This window comes from Schistocerca piceifrons, chromosome 1, assembly GCF_021461385.2.
Source record: "Schistocerca piceifrons isolate TAMUIC-IGC-003096 chromosome 1, iqSchPice1.1, whole genome shotgun sequence".
NCBI classification, from domain to species: Eukaryota; Metazoa; Arthropoda; class Insecta; order Orthoptera; family Acrididae; genus Schistocerca; species Schistocerca piceifrons.
In genome coordinates, this window is record NC_060138.1 from 805,513,334 (window position 1) to 805,536,406 (window position 23,073).

Sequence of the window (23,073 nt, forward strand, 5' to 3'; positions counted from 1 at the left end):
AATTTAATATTTCGAGATCCACAGTGCCAAGAGTGTGCAGAGAATAACAAATGTCAGGCATTACCTCTCATCACGGACTACTCAGTAGCCGACGGCCTTCACTTAACGACAGAGAACAGACGTGTCTGTGTAGAGTTGTCAGTGCTAACAGACAAGCAACACTACGTTAAATAGCCCCAAAAATCAATGTGGGACGTGCGACGAACGTATCCGTTTGGACAGTGTGGCGCAATTTGACGTTAATGGACTGCGGCAGCAGACGACCGATGCGAGTACATTTGCTAACAGCACGTCATCGCCTGCAGCGCCTCTATTGTGCCCGTGATCATATCGTTTGAACCCTAGACGACCGGAAAACCGTGGCGTGGTCAAATGAGTCTCGATTTCAGTTGGTAAGAGCTGATGGCAGAGTTCGAATGTGGCATACACCACAAGAATCCATGGACCCAAGTTGTCCACAAGGCATTGTACAAGCTGGTGGTGGCTCCATAATGGTGTGGGCTGTGTTTACATGGAATGGGCTGGCTCCTCTGGCCCAACTGAATCGATCATTGACTGGAGATGGTTATGTTCGGCTACTTGAAGACCATTTGCAGCCATTCATGGACTTCATGGTCCCAAACAACGAAGGAATTTTTATGGGTGAAAATGTGCCATGTCACCAGGCCATAGTTGTTCGCGATTGGCTTGAAGAATATTCTGGACTATTCGAGCTAATGATTTAAACATCCAGACCGCCCGACATAAATCCCATCGAGCATTTGTGGTACATCCGTCAGTACCTCGTCTCCTACCTTCCAAACTTCACAGAAGCTCTCCTGCGAACCTTGCAGAACTAGCACTCCTGGAGGAAAGGATATTGAGGAGACATAGCTTAGCCACAGCCTGGGGGATGTTTCTAGAATGAATTTTTTCACCCTACAGCGGAGTATGCGCTGATATGAAACTTCCTGGCAGATTAAAACTGTGTGCCGGACCGAGACTCGAACTCGGGACCTTTGTCTTTCGCGGGCAAGTGCTCTACCTCCGAGCTAACCAAGCACGACTCACGTCCCGTCCTCACAGCTTTAATTCCGCCAGTACCTCGTCTCCTACCTTCCAAACTTCAAAGAAGCTCTCCTGTGAACCTAGCAGAACTAGCACTCCTGGAAGAAAGGATACTGCGGAGACATGGCTTAGCCACAGCCTGGGGGATGTTTCTAGAACGAAATTTTTCACTCTACAGCGGAGTGTGCGCTGATATGAAACTTTCTGGCAGATTAAAACTGTGTAGAGCACTTGCCCGCGAAAGGCAAAGGTCCCGAGTTCGAGTCTCGGTCCGGCACACAGTTTTAATCTGCCAGGAAGTTTCATTTGTGGTACATAATCGAGAGGTCATTTCGTGCACAAAATCCTGCACCGGCAACTCTTTCACAATTGTGGACGGCTATAGAGGCAGAATGGCCCAGTATTTTTGTAGGATACATCGAACGACTTGTTAAGTCATGCCACTTCGAGTTGTTGCGCTACGCAGGGCAACAGGAGTCCGACACCATATTAAGGAGGCTTTCATGACTGTTGTCACATCTACGTATAATTGTTGCGTGACGTTATGTTTCCTATTGCCATATCCGGCTAATCTCAAAATCTGTCCAATTACCTGCGCTTTTAAGCTCCTATAGTATTCTTAGTGACTATAGCATACGGTGTTACGAGACTTGTGACTACATTGTATGCTCTCAGTTTTATGCTGGTCGAAGTGACGCTCGAGATACACATATCCAATAGCCTGTCAGAGTACCGTGACTTCGCGCATTAATCCTGTCTTCACGATCCCTATAGCGTTTCCCTTATTAAACAAACGTCAAAGAAAACAAATGTATTTCACATTTTCATCAAACCGATCTAGATAATTATTTTATACGCCCTTTCTTAAAACTATTATTACACCTGTCCTTCCTGCAGTAACATTCAGGCGTTTCCTTATTATTTTTCACATAATCGTCTTTTCTGCTTCTTCCCTCTATTCTTTATTTTGTGGCAGTATTACTGTATCGTCTGCATGAAAGTAAAGTTTGACGGCAAGAGACCACTGCTACATACCACACTGTAAAGCTGCTGAAAGTAAAGTTGTGTTCTCTGCGCGGTTCAGAAGAGTAAGGTGTGTGTCGTATCATAAATGCGACTGAGCGGCTTTCTTGGTCTGTCGACATCTCTCGAAGTCAAGACACAAAGGAACTGAAGACATTAGCTGCCAATAGACACTGATTTAAATTAATGGGGCAGTTGAACATTTTTGTCGCACTGGGATTAGAACTCGGCGTCTTGTGCTTACTAGGCAGACGCGTTGATCACCGCACCATCCGAACATAGCGTTCAGCGTCACTGCACGGATTACCCTAGCACACCTCCATTTCAACTCACTCACATACAGCTGATGCTACTTTACTGATGTCGGACATTGTCATCGTTATTCGCAGCACTCTCTGATTCCTGTGAAACTTCGAGTGCGGTGTGCATCCGCACTGAAGTGATCATTCGCCGTCCTTGTCTTAATTATGTATGTGGCGTCTGTTCTTTCGCACATATCTCGAAGTGCCACTTGGAGCTCAGACCGCGTCACTGTCACTGTCACTGCAAGAAGGCTTGTCAGCACGGGCAGTTGGCAGCCGAATTGTCGTACATCTGAGCGATGTCATTCAACTGTGGTGAACATAAAGGTGTCCGCCCCGATAGCTGAGTGGTCAGCGTGACGGACTGCCGTCCTACGGGCCCGCGGTGAATTGGAGATGTTCTCCTCTCAGCGACTGAATGTTGTGTTGTCTTCATCATTATTTCATCACCATCCGGCGCGCAGGTCGCCCAATGTGGCGTCGAATGTAATAAGACCTGCACCAAGGCGGCCGGACCTGACCCGCAAGGGTCCTCCCGGCCAATGACGCCAAACGCTCATTTCCAATATAAAGGTGAGAAAGTAACACTGGAATGCAACCTGGATCAACAACATCGGGTTCTCTTGGCCCACGAGCGCAGGATCTGTCTGACTCCAGAGCCAGCTATCAACGCATGTCTGGTCCAGGGAAGTGGATCTGCGATGGTTGCAACTGTGTAACGTGCTGATGTCTCTCGTTACTATCGAGCGTAATTTGTGGGCTGTGTAGTATCCTTAAAGGGTCCTGAGACCTGTTGACCAAACTTAGAGTCAACATTTCAGCGATGGGTTCGTCTTTCAAGATTCCAGTGCACGTGTACACAGCAGTCACCTCGTGGACATCTTAATCTATGAGACAGGGATCGAAAGACTTGCGGTGTCTGCTGACATGAAACCGACTGAGCATACTTGGAACCAGTTGAAACGTAACTGCGTCGTCTCTGGAACCCTCGTCACACGCTGGATGACCTTACGAAGTTTAAGCGGCGTTTGAGTAGTAACATCTCGATCACTTTATGGACGGCATGGTAAGGACGAAGATACGAGTTACGACATAACTTATGTTAACACATCATTTGGATACTCTTATATCAACAGATATTTCTTTCCTTAACTAGCAGGAAACTGCTTCATCGTCGACATAATTACGCATTTTTCGATCAAGCTTATGTTTAATTTGTATGCTGTGGAGTTAATGGTGAAAGTTGAAATTGATATGACAACACAATTTATGAATAATTTTAACGTAGATGCTTCTTTCATATATTTTTCCAGTTACGGATCTACGGCCTAAAAACGATTCCGAGTCGCGTCACCGAAACACAGACAGCCCACGATCGACGAGTAGAGGCAAGGCTGCGCCGGTAACAGATCACAGACAGCGTGGCCCCAATGAATCGTTCGGCAGGCAAGTCGGGTCCCTACGGTGAGGCACTACATGGGCCTTATAGTACAAGAGAGATAACCAAAATTTTTTACTTATAGGAAGCACTACGGCCAAAACCATATAAAATCGATGGATTCGAGTACTTTAAATCAAAAAATACTAATTTCAGAAATTTTTCCCTTCACGTCTTACCAGACCGCATTTTCAAAAATGTCAATAAATTTTACGGAACTGTATAATAGCAGTACGTCTTATTTTTGGAATGTAGATGAATGATAAGTCTAAGATACCGACTTTCTAAGACGCCTGTAGTGCAGCGCAAACCCGAGGAATCCTTTGAAATAATAAAAAAATCGGGCAGGTAGGTTAGAAAATTTAAAAAGGGAAATGGATAGGTTAAAGTTAGATACAGAGGGAATTAGTGAAGTTCGGTGGCAGGAGGAACAAGACTTCTGGTCAGGTGAATACAGGGTTATAAATACAAAATCAAATAGGGATAATGCAAGAGTATGTTTAATAATGAATAAACAAAATAGCTGTACGGGTAAGCTACTACAAACAGCATAGTGAACACATTTTTGTGGCCAAGATAAACACGAAGCCCACGCCTACTACAGTAGTACAAGTTTATATGCCAACTAGCTCTGCAGATGACGAAGTATGATGAGATAAAAGAAATTATTCAGGTAGTGAAGGGAGACGAAAATTTAATAGTCATCGGTGACTGGAATTCGTCAGTAGGAAAAGGGAGAGAAGGAAACATAGTAGGTGAATATGGATTGGGGCTAAGAAATGAAACAGGAAGTCTCCTGGTAGAATTTTGCGCAGAGCATAACTTAATCATAGCTAATACTTGGTTCAAGAACCATGAAAGAAGGTTGTATACATGGAAGAACCCTGGAGATACTAAAAGGTATCAGATAGATTATATAATGGTAAGACAGAGATTTAGGAACCAGGTTTTAAATTGTAAGACATTTCCAGGGGCAGATGTGGACTCTGACCACAATCTATTGGTTATGAACTGTAGATTAAAACTGAAGAAACTGTAAAATGGTGGGAATTTAAGGAGATGGGACCTGGATAAACTGAAAGAACCAGAGATTGTACAGAGTTTCAGGGAGAGCATAAGGGAACGCATGGCTCTGAGCACTATGGGACTTAACATCTATGGTCATCAGTCCCCTAGAACGTAGAACTACTTAAACCTAACTAACCTAAGGACATCACACACATCCATGCCCGAGGCAGGATTCGAACCTGCGACCGTAGCAGTCCCGCGGTTCCGGACTGAGCGCCTAGAACCGCTAGACCACCGCGGCCGGCAGCATAAGGGAACAATTGACAGGAATGGGGGAAAGAAATACAGTAGAAGAAGAATGAGTAGCTTTGAGGGATGAAATAGTGAAGGCAGCAGAGAATGAAATAGTTAAAAAGACGAGGGCTAGTAGAAACCCTTGGGTAACAGAAGAAATATTGAATTTAATCGATGAAAGGAGAAAATATAAAAATGCAGTAAATGAAGCAGGCAAAAAGGAATACAAACGTCTCAAAATGATATCGACAGGAAGTGCAAAACGGCTGAGCAGGGATGGCTAGAGGACAAATGTAAGGATGTAGAGGGTTATCTCACTAGGGGTAAGATAGATACTGCCTACAGGAAAATTAAAGAGACCTTTGGAGAAAGGTGAACCACTTGCATGAATATCAAGAGCTTTGATGGAAACCCAGTTCTAAGCAAAGAAGGGAAAGCAGAAAGGTGGAAGGAGTATATAGAGGGCCTATACAAGGGTGATGTACTTGAGGACAATATTATTGAAATGGAAGAGGATGTAGATGAAGATGAAATGGGAGATACAATACTGCGTGAAGAGTTAGACAGACCTGAGTCGAAACAAGGCCCCCGGAGTAGACAACATTCCATTAGAACTACTGACAACCTTGGGAGAGCCAGTCCTGACGAACCTCTACCATGTGGTGAGCAAGATGTATGAGACAGCCGAAATACCCTCAGACTTCAAAAAGAATATAATAATCCCAATCCCAAAGAAAGCAGGTGTTGACATATGTGAAAATTACCGAACTTTTAGTTTAATAAGTCACAGCTGCAAAATACTAACGCGAATTCTTTACAGACGAAAGGAAAAACTGATAGCAGCCGACCTCGGGGAAGATCAGTTTGGATTCCGTAGAAATGTTGGAACACGTGAGGCAAAACTGACCCTACGACTTATCTTAGAAGAAAGATTAAGGAAAGGCAAACCTACGTTTCTAGCATTTGTAGACTTAGAGAAAGCTTTTGACAATGTTAATTGGAATACTCTTACAAATTCTGAAGGTGGCAGGGGTAAAATACAGAGAGCAAAAGGCTATTTACAATTTGTACAGAAACCAGATGGCAGTTGTAAGAGTCGAGGGACATGAAAGGGAAGCAGTGGTTGGGAAGGGAGTGAGACAGGGTTGTAGCCTATCCCCGATGTTATTCAATCTGTATATTGAGCAAGCAATAAAGGAAACAAAAGAAAAGTTCGGAGTAGGTATTAAAATCCATGGAGAACAAATAACTTTGAGGTTCGCCGATGACATTGTAATTCTGTCAGAGACAGCAAATGACTTGGAAGAGCAGTTGAACGGAATGGACAGTGTCTTGAAAGGAGGGTATAAGATGAACATCAACAAAAGCAAAACGAGGATAATGGAATGTAGTCGAATTAAGTCGGGTGATGCTGAGGGAATTAGACTAGAAAATGAGACACTTAAAGTAGTAAAAGTGTTGCTATTTGGGGAGCAAAATAACTGATGATGGTCGAAGTACAGAGGATATAAAATGTAGACTGGCAATGGCAAGGAAAGCGTTTCTGAAGAAGAAAAATTTGTTAAGATCGAGTATAGATTTAAATGTCAGGAAGTCGTTTCTGAAAGTATTTGTATGGAGTGTAGCCATGTATTGAAGTGAAATGTGGACGATAAATAGCTTAGACAAGAAGAGAATAGAAGCTTTTGAAATGTGTTACTACAGAAGGATGCTGAAGATTAGATGGGTTGATCACATAACTAATGAGGAGGTATTGAATAGAACTGGGGAGAAGAGGAGCTTGTGGCACAACTTGACTAGAAGAAGGGATCGGTTGGTAGGACATGTTCTGAGACATCGAGGGATCACCAATTTAGTACTGGAGGGCAGCGTGGAGGGTAAAAATCGTAGAGGGAGACCAAGAGATGAATTCACTAAGCAGATTCAGAAGGTTGTAGGCTGCAGTAGGTACTGGGAGATGAAGAAGCTTGCACAGGATAGAGTAGCATGGAGAGCTGCATCAAACCAGTCTCAGGACTGAAGACCACAACAACAACAATAAAAAAATGAGATCAAAAGAGAGAAATCAAACCAATCCTTCTGAAAATCTGTTTGCTAGTACATTTGGGTTAATTAATGAGAAAAAATCATTTTTCAGAAGAAATTCTGAGCACTTTCCATTTTAAGACAATTTTGAAAATGTTGATAAATTTTGACGATCGGTAACAAAGCATTACGTATAATAAGTATTGAACATAATAAAATAAGTTGTCTAGTCTTTCGTCCTCGAGACTCCTTAGCTTTCTAACTTCGGTAAATTATCGAACGCAATGGATAGATTGCTATCAGAAAGGGCTAAAAGAGAAGTCGGAATCAAATAAAGCTTTCGCCGATAAGTTAGATAGCGTCAAAGGGGGAGCAATATTTTAAAAAATAGTAACACAAGCGCAGTCGTCAGTGTGACCAGGCATTTTACGTCGTTATCCAAGTTTTCCTGTCCCGCCTCATCAAAGCGTCTAGTTACATCCAAATCCCAAAAATACATTTGTCTGTCTGTATAGTTTACTCCCCTGTCCCTACAGTTTACTCCTCTACTACATCCTCCTTCGGTATATTAGATAATCCCTGCTACTTTAACAAGTGACCCATTATCTTTTCTTGTGGAATGTGTTTTTGATAACATTGTTCTTGCTTGCTGCGTCTCGTACTCCTGAATTCCGTAGTTTATCTGTCCTAATTTTTACCATCCTTCTGAAACATCACTTTTAATTTCATAACTGAGTATTAAACATTACTAAACAGTAAGCAATATCACGAATGCACGATTTCTTACTTAGTTTCATCTCCACAACGACTCTGTTTCACCGAAAGTGTTAAGAGGCTACAGGAACAACTAACATGTACACGTAATGTAATGTCACAGGGCTTTCTGGTGAATGAGTGCTGTCGAAAGCTGCAAGGTTGTTAAAAAATTTCAGATGTTTTGTGCTGATATTCTTCAAACTATATGCTCAAATATTATATGCTCATGCGTAACTGTATGGAGTTAGATCTCACATAATGAATATTTTGTACTCATATCATTTTACAGGGTGAACATTGATAAAACTGCAGGGACGGATTCCTGACTGGTGGAGGAAGAAAGGTCCTATGGACATGTGTCTGGAAACGCATCGTTGCCACGGTAGTTGATGCTGTCGAATGCCAATTCCTCTGACCATGTGCCGTGTGTTCCTTGCGTGTTGCAGGCTGTGTGATTGAAGCAGCGTACTGTAAGCAGCAGAATGGTTCGGTATTCATGTCGGGAACAAGCCGAAATGTTGTTTTTGTATGGCCACGAAAATGGAAACGGTCGAGCGGCGTCACGGCTATACCAAAACAAGTACCCTCACACACACCACCACGTCACACAACATTCGTCTGTCTAAAAGGACTCATGATAACACAAACTCCCAAAAAGTGCTTGAAATGTTGTATGGTGTGGTTGGTGTCTGTAGGGCGCTCATTCGGATATATCGGTGCTGCCTCTCGATCGTCTCCGTCTGCTTCCCCGTACACTTACATCATGTCGACTTGTGCCCGATAGGAATACCGGACCATTCTGCTGTTTACATTATGTTGTGTCAATCACACAGCTTGTAACACACAGAGAACACACGGCACATTGTCAGAGGAAAATTCATTCGTCTGCACCATCTACGATGCATTTCCGGAAAAGTATTCATTGGGAATTTTTCCCCCCGTTTCCAATAAGGAATCCTTCTCTGCGGTTTGTCGGTTTTATTAATGTTCGCCTTGTATGTTGTAAGTGACAATTACAGGCAATTTAAGAGAATAATTCGGTTCAGTCAGATTTATAACGTTAATCACATTATACTGACGTGATTCTGATGTAAAAACTTCCATCTTCAGATACAAACCATTCCGAGAAGAATCACAACATCAACGAATAAAAACACAAGTCAGTTTGTAACAAATAGCAAAATTTTTTCACAGTAAGTTGTCTTTGTTTACTTCACTTAAGAGTCCTATTGCCGGGAACCAACTAAAATTGATAAAAGGTTTTAACTTCTGAGCATGGCTGGGAATTCCTGTTGCTATTGTGACTATACAAAACTGTATGTTTTCTTGGCTCTCTTTCCAAATCAACTCTTTTCTGGTGATAAAGGTTGGCTGAGCTCCTCTCCCTTCCAGAGAATGCTACATTTCTATTTGAATGCGAGGCAGACGTACAGGAAGTGAGTACCGGTTGGTGCCTTTCGTGGCACGGAAGACCGGAAAGAGACGTGTCTATGAACGCCAGGAGGCGCGGTATGCAGTTATAAAGAGAAGCAGGCACCGAACTGTGGATGCACTTGTCTCAGGCCACTACAACAGAAAAGCAGCAGTCTCCACACGACTGTAATACACATCTAGTTGATCGATTTCAGCATATGCCGTAGAGGTGCCTGCGTAAAATCGTCGACGACTACCCGAGGCTTACAAAAGCTTATGTCAAGTCCAAGTTAGGTTTGAACACTGCAGTGCCTTATTATGCAGGATTCTGTACGAGGTCGTATGCTTCTGCCTTACAGAGCTAGTTATGGTGCCGTATAAGATGTAAAAGAAGCGATATTTGCAGGCAAAGTCTTTATTCGACTTAGGATTGGACACAGGCCAATTAGCGTTGTAGTGCAACACTAACCGTTCACTCGACGAGCCACACTTACACACCACTTCAAAATCAACAAAACGACATTTGCTCGTAGTGGACCGTTGCCACGGCTACAACCGGACTGCTCAAATAATGTGCGAAAATAGAGCGATACAGTGGAATTAGCTACCGATTTTGAAGATCTACATGCCCCAAGCATACAAAATGTTCTGTGAGAAGCTGGCAGCGGTAACATAGTGTACAAACGTAATATACGTAAATAATGACAGTTGACGTATCGAGCTGCAGAGTGCCACTGTAAGAAAGTCATAAATAAAGGAAATTCCGCAAATCCTATGAGCCTACGATCATTTTGAATTTCAGGTTAATATTTTCTGACTAGCTCGCTCAAAAGATTTTTAAGCACTACATGTTTCTGCACATATTGCAATAAAGATAAAAATAAATACAATATAGAAGCAGAAGTTTATGTTCAGTCTCGCCAGAGCATAGAACCGCAGACACGAAGTTCAGTGAGAACTGGTTCGTCTTTGATAATGATAGAAGCTGAAGAAATGAATTACACTTTGTAGGACGACTGGGACATGAACCCAGGGCTCCTATTTACTAGGCAGATGTGCTAACCATTACACATCGCAGCAGTAATGCTACCAGAGCTGCACGAACTGTCCTAGCCCAATGTCCTCCAAATCACAATCTTCAATTCTTTCTCTCAGACCACTTTCTCCTTCTTAAGTCGTCAGTCCCGGCCGTGGCACAAATTTTCATTAATTTTCTCAGCTTCTATCATTACCAAAGATAAAGTTGAGACTCATGTGTCTCAAGGAAATTGTAATTCCATCAGGACCATAGTTTAACTTTCATATAACAAGACGAAGTGACAAATGCACTTACGGCACTGAGAGTAACAAAGGGAAGCAATCGCAAGGGGGCGCTAGCGAACAGCATAACACAAAACAATATTTTTAAGGACACGAAAATTTTGTATTACTGATAAATGTTCAAAAATAGAGCTGTATAATCAGAAGAAGTGGTCTCAATCTGCACATAGCGTACCTCACGAAATTCATAAAACAAACATACACACCAACGCACACATACATACATACGCACAGTTCTAAATTTTTATTTAGAGCGAAGGACAACGCTGTCCCACGATTCCGACGACGGATTTCGGCGAATAACGTAATCAGAAATCTCTTCCCAAATACACTCCAAGACAAAAAAAAGCCACATCACGAAAGAAGTGATATACATGTACAGACAAACAAATGATTACAATTTTAGAAAAACTGGATGATTTATTCAGGAGAAATATCTTCGCAAATTGAACAAGTCAATAAAACGTTGGTACACCTCTGTCTCATATGGAACTACTGCAGTTATTCGGAGTGGCATTGATTTATAGAGTTGTTGGATGTCCTCCTGAGGAATATCGAGGCAAACTCTGTCAGTTGGCACATTAGGTCGTCAAACTCCCGAGATTGTTGGAAGGCCCTGCCCACAATGCTCCAAACGTTCGAATGAAAGAGAGATCCGGCGAACTTGCCGGTCATGACAGGGTTTGGCAAGCACGAAGACAGGCACTAGAAACTCTCATTATGTGGCGGCGGGCATTATTTCGCTAAAATCTAAGCGTGAAGAAAATGGGGCGTAGAAAATCGTCGACGTACCGCTGTGCTGTAAGGATGCCTCGTATGACAACCAAAGATGTCCTGCTATGACAAGAAATGGCAGCCCAGACAATCCCTCCTGGTCGTCGGGCTGTACGGCGGGTGACAGTCAGGTTGGTATCCCTCCAACGTCTGGGGCGTCTCCTGAGACGTCTTCAATCCGGAGTCTCATTGGCTGGAGTAGACTTGTCTTCAGTGATGAGTCCTGCCGGACGGGGTGGCCGAGGGGCTCTAGGCGCTACAGTCTGGAACCGCGCGACCGCTACGGTCGCAGGTTAGAATCCTGCCTCGGGCTTGGATGTGTGTGATGTCCTTGGGTTAGTTAGGTTTAAGTAGTTCTAAGTTCTAGGGGACTGATGACCTCAGAAGTTGAGTCCCATAGTGCTCAGAGCCATTTGAACCATTTGCCATCAGTGCTGAGTCCCACTTCGAATTGAGCCCCGATAACTAGCGTATTCACAGGGCAACACGCATATGTTCCTGACTTGAGGAATAGGCACCCTACTATACCTCCATGGCTCGCTAAACCCTCTGATTTCAATCCGTATAAAATATGTGTGAGTATGTGTAACAACGAGAGGAACTCAGCAATCAACACACCTATGAGATGGTAGCTCTATGGGATCTAATCACCAATGAGTACCTTCATATGAACGTGGTACACCCGAATAAACTTGTGGACTTAATTTATCGCTAAGTGAGGGCTCTCTCGAGGTAAGAGGCTGTGATACGCGGTAATAGAGTGATGTTTCCTGGGCGTGACTGCTTTTGTCCGGTGTGCTTAGAAAGAAGTCAGTATTTAACAAATCCATTCAATTCAAAGCCTTTCAGTCTAGTGACTCTAAACAAATATACAATCTTAAATATTATCCGCAATGTTTTAAGGAGGCGATGATTTACAGCTTTTAAATAATTTTGAAAAACCCTGATTTGGCACAACTGTTGCATGTTACTTCATGAAAACTACCAGTTACGGTCAAACAAGTGAACATCCTCACACATAAAAAACGATATCAATTACAGGACACGTTTTTCCGATTTCCCTTGTTTTCGGTGTAAATCTTCGATGCTAGATGAATGTTATACATTAAATGCACAAAAATTATAGAATGAATGAAAATACCCGATTTACATATTAGGCAAAATGTTACAGGGCCAAACACAAGGTCGTTTAGTCATCACTAGAATGAAAATAAACGCTCTTTGCATTGTAGACACTATTTAAAGGTATATACACAGAGTATATTAATTAAAGTTTTGTAAGAAAATATTATATTGAACCAGAGATGGTTAAATGTAGTATCGATAGTATAGTAGCGTCGCTGCTCAACAGTGATAGCTGATTCAAGGTGTTATGCGTTAGGGTTAGTGTAACTTTAGATCGAGAGGTGTATGGAGGACTCTCGAGTGTAAAGACGTGTTGTATCTGATGTGTGTTGGATATATAGTTAACTCGCTACGGGCAATGATGATTTTTTATTTGCAAGATACTATGATGTTTACTAATGGTGAAAAGACTCTCAATAGAAGTTGGAAATAATTAAGGTAGAGAAAGCTGTTTTGTTACTAACGCAATGCGTGTATTCATAAGTGATGATTGAGGTGATGAATAGCACTCACATCCAATGATTTTTTTAAAAATGGTTCAAATGGCTCTAAGCACTATGGGACTTAACATCTGAGGTCATCAGTCCCCTAGATTTAGAACTACTTAACCCTAACTAACCTAAGGACATCACACATATTCATGCCCGAGGCAGGATTGGAACCTGCGACCGTAGCAGCAGTGCGGTTCCGGACTGAATCGCCTAGAACTGCTCGGCCACAGCGACCGGCAAACGATTTTTAAAGCTAATTGTTAATGTATAATCATTTTATTGACGTGTTAATTGTGAGCATTATTAATTTTCAAGGAGTCAAAGTATTAGTACAGGTTTTAAAGTACGTGTCATATTGTACCCCAAGTCAATACCAGTTCTCAGATCCATATCATTTTTGATTAACTATTTTTCTCAAGAAGTTATTGTATGTTGTATACGATTTAATTAAAATGTATGCTGAACAACAGCCGTGCACAACAGCTGTTTGCTAACTATACAATTTCAAGTACTAACTATGGGACTTAACAGCTGAGGTCATCAGTCCCCTAGAACTTAGAACTACTTAAATCTAACTAACCTAAGGACAGCATACACATCCATGCCCGAGGCAGCATTCGAACCTGCGACCGTAGCGGTCGCTCGGTTCCAGACTGAAGCACCTAGAACCGCTCGGCCACACCGGCCGGCTACGCGTTACTGTCCCCTTAGGAAGACAGCAGTGATAACAAGAAGGTACTTCATTATGAACACGTGAATACTCATTCACACAAAACAGAATATTTTGCTGGTGTATAACGAGATACGAAACGCCGTAGCAGTCGCGCGGTTCCAGACTGAAGCACCTAGAACCGCTCGGCCACACCGGCCGGCTACGCGTCACTGTCCCCTCAGAGAGACAGCAGTGAGAACAAGAAGGTACTTCGCTATGAACACGTGAATACTCATTCACACAAAACAGAATATTTTGCTGGTGTATAACGAGATACGAAACATTGAACTAAATTTCATTTTTCTGCTGGTACACCGCTACTGTCTTCCCTCAGAGCAATAGTATGAGTGGAAAATAGGCCATTGCGAATTTTTAATTCTTATACTAGATCCGGCCGTTGTGGCCGAGCGGTTCCAGGCGCTTCAGTCTGGAACCGCGCGACCGCTACGGTCGCAGGTTGGAATCCTGCCTCGGGCATGGATGTGTGTGATGCCCTTAGATTAGTTAGGTTCAAGTAGTTCTAAGTTCTAGGGGACTGATGACCTCAGATGTTAAGTCCCATAGTGCTCTGAGCCATTTGAACCATTTTTACACTACAAAACAATATGTTTCTACTTAAGTGACGGTCTTCCTACAAGATACAGTGTGCAAAGCCTTCTAGAGTTGTCGCTCGAGATTGGAATGTTGTCGCGAAAGGAACATTGGCTGAAAGAAAAACTGATGTATTTATTCAAACTACAATTCAGAAGCAACATACGATGAAAACAAAATTTGTTGAAAATATCAGAGGCAGCAGCAACTGTTAGAATTGTTACATATTTTTAAGAAACGAGTTTTAAAATCTACGTGAATATTATGATAAACACTAACAAAATGGGTATTATGATGTGACTAAGTTGAGAAAGCTCCAGTTCCAGGGTGAGATATAGAACATAACGCCCTCTGAATCATCTGCACGAGAGAGGAACTGTGACATTTGTTTTCCTAGCGTCGCTGATCCAATTCACGCTGCGCCTGCTGCCTTTATGACGTCGCCTCCAATTAGAATCCCGGAGCAAAAAGCAACTCGTTCTAAAAACTGGTGCCTGGAACGCATAAACGGGAAGCAAAGCCGCAGAGCGAACATCTAATTTTAAACAAACTACTTTTCACGCCATCCAGGCTGTTTGGAGAGTCTGAATATAACTTTCTTCTGAGCCAACAAACATCGGCGAACGAGAAAGAAACAAAGCAATCAGGAAAACGGGTCACGCTTTGTGCACCTCTTCTCGCTTTCGTTTCTGCAATTCGACAGATTGTGATTGAAGTTAAAATGTGATCTGCGTTTACCACGTACTGTCAATCAGCTTGATTAAGTTGCAAAAACGTCCGAAACGAGACCTGAAAATAGTACAAAAATCAGTCCAAGAAAATGGAGACATTAATCTCAGACTGGTAATCCTAATATAACATTGAGTTCGTTACGTGATAAAAGATTCGGTTAAGTATATAGTACCCAATAAAATATACCAGAAATTAAATTGCCAGAACTGAGCACTAGCAACTCAAACACTTGCTTTTTAACGATGATCGCATTTGGGATACAAATGCATACCAGATTCAGAATGAAGATGAGTAATCACACAAAGACATATGCCGAGAAAACGGTTGTCGAAAAGGATTTTAATAATATCTGAATGGATTGCCAGGGAGCTGTAATATTAGTTACTATTGGAGAGTATTTTAAAATTCGTGAGCAGGTTATGTTGTAAGTTAGTGTGGAACACAAAACACCAACCTTTCCCGACAAACTATCAACTTGTATTGAGAACTTACCAATAAAACATAACGACAGAAGGTACACAGTTATGATACTCTGGAAGCCCTACGTACATTTGGTTCTAAATTTTTCCTGCTTTGTTTTCAACCACCATGACATCGTACAGATTTATGATACTCTGAAAGCCCTACGTACATTTGGTTCTAAATTTTTCTTGCTTTGTTTTCAACCACCATGACATCATACAGATTTATTATGTACAAAACTCCACATTCAGTGAGAAAACAGTTACCTATTTTTTTTGTGTGTTTTGAAAATGCATACCGCCAAAAAAGCAGTTTCCTGTTTCACACATCATTGGCTACGTGATCTCAGAGGACTTAAATTAAAAAATTTAATGGCCGCATAGGGTCGGTCCGAGGTAAAGCAACATTTAATGGTCACATAGACTCAGTCTAAGGTAAGCCATGTGGAAGGTTTCTGCTTATTGGTAGAATACTGCTAAAGTCTACAAAAGAGACTGTCTAAAAAGCACTCGATGCTTACAAGACAATAGTGCATCCCATCTTAGAATATTTCTCAGGTATGTGGGACAGATACCAAATAGGACTAACGGGGGACACTGAACGTAGGCAAAGGATAACAGTCACATTAATGTAACCACCTTTCAGATGCCTGAATAACCACATTTTACAGCACGTGCCGTGCTGTAAGGGATGTGGAGCTATGCCGACTCCACTGCGGTGACCAGCTGCGCTTAGTTTCTCGCTTGAGAATCCATGGCGCGAGCAGACCGCTCTAGCTGGTTCACAGATTGTGGATTGGGTGTATGTTCGAGGAGTTTGGAGGATTGGATAGTTCGATAAACTCATCCTGATACTGTTTGAACAACACACGTACACTGCGAGCTGTGTGACAAGTTGCATTGTCCTGCTGGCAGATGCCATCGTGTCGAGGAAAAACAAATTGCCTGTAGAGATGAACATGCTCCCCAATCATTGATGTATACTTGTGTTGATCCATTGTGCTTTGCAGATCATAACGTCCCCTCCTCCGGCTTGGACCCTGCCGTCGATTGCTCCAGGGTTTTGCTTTCAGATTTTTTTGTCCGATGGAGCATAAAAGATGATTCATCTGAAAGGTGCACATGGCGCCACTCAGTGCACCTCACTTGCGGTATTGGCTTGCCAGTTCCAGCCTTCGTCTCCGATGAACGGCAGTCGGCATGGTTGCATCAACCAGGCGCCTACTGCGAAGGCCCATACGCAGCGTTTGTTGAGGACACTGTTGACAGCCCCTCCTTTCATCTGGGCACTCAGCTACTCAACAGTTGCAATTCTATTCGCCAGTATGCATCTCCGCAGCCGGCATTCAAAATGTTCAAATGTGTGTGGCTTCGTAAGGGACCAAACTGCTGACGTCATCGTTCCCTAGACTTACACACTACTTAAACTAACTTATTCTAAGAACAACACACACACCCATGACCGAGGGAGGACTCGAACCTCCGGCGGGAGGGGCAGCGCAGTCCGTGACATGGCGCCTCAAACCGTAAGGCCACTCCGCGTGGCAGCCGGCGTTCAACCATGTTATCTATGGCCGTCGTGCACCACAGTTGCCTCAGCGCCGGTTTTGAGCAGCGACATTTTGCCATGCGTGGTATACTTTAACCACGGCGGCACGCGAACAGTTCGCAAACGGCCTGAAAGCCAATGATCGTACCGGTTTGGATGCCAGATGAATCGCTCCTTTTTCGCATTACGACAACGAGTGCACTATTATCCGTATTCCCTCTACACGCTTTATAATATACCCTCCACTGCTAGTGTTGCCAACTGCCGTCTGTGAGTCGTTATTGCACGTTAACGTCGAACATTGGCAATGGTCACATTAATGTGACCGGACCACATACGAGGGCTGTCCAAAAGTAAGTTACGATTGGTCGCGAAATGGAAACGGCTATGAAAATCCGATAAAGCTTTGCAAAGATGTGTTGGGCAGTGTCTCTAGTATGACTCTAGGTAGAATTATGTCGCTCTTTTCATTCCTGATCTCTTAGTGAGCGCGTAAAGATGTTATAGAAAATAGTGTCTCCCGCCAAGTTCGAGGGCCTGGTGAGAATTTTCCCCCGAAGCTATGCAACCAACATTACATAACTGTCTTGCGGTTTCTTCTTCAAGACAATTCTCAGCCTCATTCTGCAGGGGCAATGAAGATGTTCCTGCATCGTTTCAATTGGAAATGTTTGGTTACCCACAATACAGCCCGTAATTATCTCCCACTGAGTTTCATCTCCGGTCAAACGAACCGCTGGCTATGAAGACAACATTTTGGCACAGACAACGAGCTTTAGGCCAGCGTAGAGAATTGGCGGAAAGCACTGGCGGCTGCCTTCTATGATGAGGGTATTGGAAAGTTGGTAGAACGTTACGACGAATGTCTGAGTCAGAACGGCGACTACGTAGAGAAGTAGCTGAAAGGTGTAGCTAACTGTTACAAATGAAACATTTCTGATTTTCACTGTGATTTTCATTTCGCGATCAATCGTAACTTACTTTTTGGACAGCCCTCGTATTTGACTTAGGTGGGAGCGTCACGTGTGACGGGTACGCTAAAAATGACGGTCGAACATAGACGCCAACAATCGCGCAAAGGCCTAGTTTTACACAATTGCAGAAAGCAATATGAAAATCTAGGAAAATACTACACTCCTCCATGCATCGCTCCCATATAGAGGACGACAAATTACAGAGCCCACAGAGCTATCTAAATATCCTTCCGACATTCCATACGTGACTGGAGCATGTAGAAGCAACCATATGTAGAACAATTTGTTAGTGGAATATGGATGTGAATGGGGTATGTTAATAGTAGCTGTTCAGTGTAACAGGAATGTTATGAACGTAGTGCTGCGTTTGTGCGGAAGGTGGAAGACAATCAGCAGCTGTGCGACATAACTTCTTGCCAGTCGAAAGCTTCTGTTAAAATTTTTTAACGCTGTTGGAAACTATAATACTATCACGAGAAACAACTTCAAAACTACAGTGTTGAACATGTCGAGATATGAATACGCAACCTGTATTGACCCATGGCATATGATGCCAACCAGGGGATATGACGAAAGTAGCTGCACGTGTCCATGTGATTCGAAAAACGTGCTTTGTATAAAATCGCAATTTCAGGGAAGATGTTCTTAGTTTCCTCCTAAAACATGAATGATGCGTAGTGGCGCAGAATTATCACACAATCCACAAACGAAAGTATAAGTCTTAGGAATATAGTACACTGTCACTAATCTATTGCTATGTGTCGCTTTATTATTGAATAACGATTAATATCATCCGTCACGAAACCTATGATTATTGGATCGGTTGTACGCCCAATCAGAATACATAATTCTTTGTATTAGACTTGTGCTCGCAGAGGAAACCTGTCATCCCTGCCGGAATGTTTGTCTGACTGTGTATGTGTGAGTGTGTGTGTTTGTGTGTGTGTGTGTGTGTGTGTGTGTGTGTGTGTGTGTGTGTGTGTGTGTGAGAGAGAGAGAGAGAGAGAGAGAGAGAGAGAGAAAGTGCTTGTTACTTCTACTCGACTCCTCTAAACTAACTGAGAAGTGCAATATCAGTTCAGTTTCAGTATTCAATTCTTTGCTTCTCCTCATATTTCTCTCGCAGTATCTTGTTCGACTGTGATATCATGATCTTCGTCTGTGACTGGAGAACTGTCTTTTCTTGGCGGAGCCGTAAATAATAATTATTAATCTTCGCTTGGTTATTTTTCATTTTGTATTATTGTGTTTTCATTGTCTGTCAACGCGTGTGTCATCCAATAATAATACTCACCTAACATAATCTAAGGTTTTTAATCGAACGTAACTGTTGTGGATGAAAGCATCTAGTCCTTAAAAGGAAACCCTATCTGCATCTGATCACGAAGAACTATATAGTAACTTAAACATATATTCATCCAAATTTACGTCTGGAAGATACACTTCCTGTAGAAACGCGATAATGTGGTTTACTAGTAAACTGTTGTGCACTGAATATATAGGAGGTCCGCAATTGAACATCGGCTGATTCGGGTGTTCATTTGGAATTGTGTTTTCGTCACTGATTTGCCGTGCAATATGCGAAGGAATGTCTAATTTGAAGAAAGTGATTTCCATTTGGACTGTTCTCCTGTGTTTTATAGCATAAATCCAGTTTGCTTTCTGTGCTCTATCGCTCGCACTTTGCCTGGCCACCTCTGGCGTCTTACCAAAGAAAAAAATCGACACTGCCAGGACAATATTTCTGATTTTTTTTTTGCCTACTTGAAAGCACGACAGAATTATAAAGATTACACGGAATTGTTATTTCCTTGCACTTTTCGCAGTGACGGAGAAACAACTATCTTACAGCACAATTATTCAGATCGCCATTAGAGACAATCAAATTCAGCATTTCTCGGCTTCTTTCACAGCTCTAGAGAAGATATTCCATCTTTGCTCCTCATCACCATTGCCTTATTTTTCGTTAGTTTGTGAACATGATCTACCGTCTATTATATCGAAACTCTTCCATATCTTGTTCTATTCGCCTTTTAACTTGGCAACGGTATCATCAAATTCTAGTAACTATTCGCAACTGTTAAAGTATTTTGTGTTTCAACCGCGATAACAACGACCACCATTTTGTACTTGAATACGTCTATACCTTGCTCGTCACGTTCCTGCTACTACCTGGTACATGCTACACTTTCTCAGGTAATACTGGATTGCCGCACGACAAACTATTGACCCGTTAAATTTTGTCTGTAACAGGGATGGGTTGTGAAGCTGGCGAGGTAACGAGTATAGAGAAAATACGTGCCCTTCATTTCACGTAATTCTGAAGATAGTAAAGGTCAAATAATCCCAAAGCAGGACTGTTGATGCAGTACGGGCTTAATTAACTTTGAACCTTTCGTATTTCCGTTTCATCAATAATAGTAACTGTCCTATGTGTGACTGTACCAACAAATCCAGAATCCTCTTTGTTCACTAATTTACAAAGCGCCATTTGTTTACTTAGACGCTACTTCCTGACAGTGAAAGTTCTACAGAGTTAAGACAGCACGGAGCTAACACAGTTTAACATACATTCAAATATTCAGTGAACAAGCGAATTACTCCTCTGACGGGTAGTTATAGAGGTGAGATGATTGGGGACATAATGTTGAAAGATATTGAAGGACAAGCATGGAGGAAGCGGTATGGAACAAACTATTTATCACTCTAAGCGATACAGGGAAACCATTTGTTGCTAGTTGAGGTTTATCAGTATCTGAGTGACTCTCCTTGAAATTAAAGTTCCTGAAGTGTTTCACGTTCGTTGTCACGTAAAGCCTAGGCTGGTATGGATCTTATACCCTTGATTAATATGCCAGAACAAATCCTCTCATTTAATAACGACGAACTAGCAATAGAATTTCGAAAGGACAAAATGTAGATTTTTGTTAGGGAGCTTAAAAGTATAAAAACAGCAGTTAGCTATATGAAAACATCTTCATTCACTATTGTTTGTTGCTCAATTATGTCTGACGCGTTTAGCAGCAAAATTCTATTCTCGAAAACCACAATCTATGTTTTTTCGGCTTGCATTTTCGTCAGTTTTCCACGTTCGTTATGCCTTTGCATTTTTGTCGCCTTCCTAGGAGGAAAATCTCACGCATATCCAAAGTTCAAATTTTCGCAATTTTCAAATATTGCCGCATTTTAAACCACGAAAAATATAAACAAACTGGATGGATACTTTTGTCTCTCGTTGTCTTCTGGAAGAGACGTAACGAAATGCTGAAGACCCTTGGTGACTACAATTTCTCCAAGGTAGTTACAGATCTACGCGAAAGTGGCAGCATTTGTCAGGAGTCGGTCATCGGAATCGCATGTAATATGCCGATAAAAGGGAATCTGCTTTACCGGCGACCACCGCAGCTGCTGCTAGCGAGTTCCTTATAGTTGGGATTTCGGCCGCTAGGGGCACTGCGATCGCGAACCTCCTGGCGGGCGCCTCGAGTTGTGGACGCCACGAGAGCGAGGCATTGTTGCATGCGGCCGCGCATCGCAAGGTCCACCTGGAAGGTAGCAGAAGTCCCAGGACAGCATGGACTGGCCTGTGTGTCTGCGGCTGCTGTTGCTGCTCACGGCTGCGGCGCTAGTAGATGTCGCAGCGGAAGGTGAGTTACAGGCCATCAACTTCTGTGTGATTCTTGCCAGCTGTGTAGTACACAGTTAACATCGTGTTCGCGCGTTACAATTTACTGATTGCGGTTCCGTGTTAAGCTTGTTATTCTGAATACATTTTCAACGTGTTTAATACCGTGTACAGGTAAAGGGTCTGTGAAATAACCTTATACTATCTGATCGTTTTGTGAATAGTGTAGATTGCAGTTGTTGCATCAAACTCTGGCGCCTGTGTTTTAAGAGAAGAGCTTGTTAACATATCGCAGTATTTTTCAGTGCTGTTTCTGGCTTGGAATACAGATATATGAACCAGTTCAGGAAACGTTGTGATGTCCTATAGGCTGATTACGTCAAACTGACATTTGTTTTTCGAATTCCTGGCAACAATTAATTCGATACATCAAATATTCTTACAGTAAATTTTTGCTGTTCGTGAAAGAACGCCTGGTAAACGAATTAATATATCGAATATGGCATACATAAAGTAGGAAAACTTCGCAAACTGATTTTCTGAGAAATAGTAAGCATAGATATTAGGTGCTGTTTTGTTTGTCGTTGGAGGAAGTTTCATCCATCCAGTATACAGTACTTTAACACACGAGTTTCACGCTAAGGGCATAGATATAGTCCCAATTTTCTATGCAGACATCTTTATACAGGCATCGAATCATTCAGAGGACACTTATTCATTAACAGCAATCGGCTGTACGACTGTATTGAATGAATGGGTAAGTTGTAAACTTGCCGATTTATCTGTCTATACTGTTAATATGTAACACTTAATCAATTACATTTCTTGTTCAGCATTACCGAATGAACAAAAAAAGGTTCTTGCAGCTCTGTGACAGTCACACAGATCTTTTACACAGAAGTTATCTTTATTCATTGTTCTTAAAGTTTGCTACAAAAATTTTGGAAATTGTTTCTGATGCGTATGATGCTCGTTCCGATGTTTTTTTTTTTTAGTGTTGGCTTGAGCCGGGTATTCGGGAAGTCACTTGGCCCTGACAGTTTTGAAGGAAGCATTTCAATATCGCCGGCCGGGATGGCCGAGCGGTTCTTGGCGCTACAGCCAGGAAACGCGCGACCACAACGGTCGCAGGTTCGAATCGTGCCACGGGCTTGGATGACTGTGATGTCCTTAGGTTAGTTAGGTTTAAGTAGTTCTAAGTTCTAGGGGACTGATGACCTCAGAAGTTAAGTCCCATAGTGCTCAGAGCCATTTGAACCATTTCAATATTCACTTCAAATAATGCCACGTCGAACTTAAATTTTCCGAGTGGATTGTAACCCTGGATCCCTAAAACAGTTTACAGATGACCTAGTACGGCCTGGATAACTGATAGTGTAAAGAAATCAGAAGTACTCACACAGCGAGCGCGAA

At 42.4% G+C, this 23,073-nt stretch overlaps 1 protein-coding gene across 3 annotated transcripts in view; it reads left to right on the forward strand.

The window, feature by feature from the left end:
- Positions 1 to 21,562: 21,562 nt before the first annotated feature.
- The window catches only part of LOC124789756, a 346,576-nt gene continuing 345,065 nt past the window's right edge, over positions 21,563 to 23,073 (forward strand). For all 3 annotated transcript variants that reach the window (XM_047257227.1, XM_047257213.1, XM_047257219.1), the window contains exon 1: positions 21,563 to 21,682. In XM_047257227.1, coding sequence (XP_047113183.1) covers positions 21,610 to 21,682 — 73 coding nt within the window. In that variant the 5' untranslated portion in view covers positions 21,563 to 21,609. The remainder of the gene's footprint in view (positions 21,683 to 23,073) is intronic.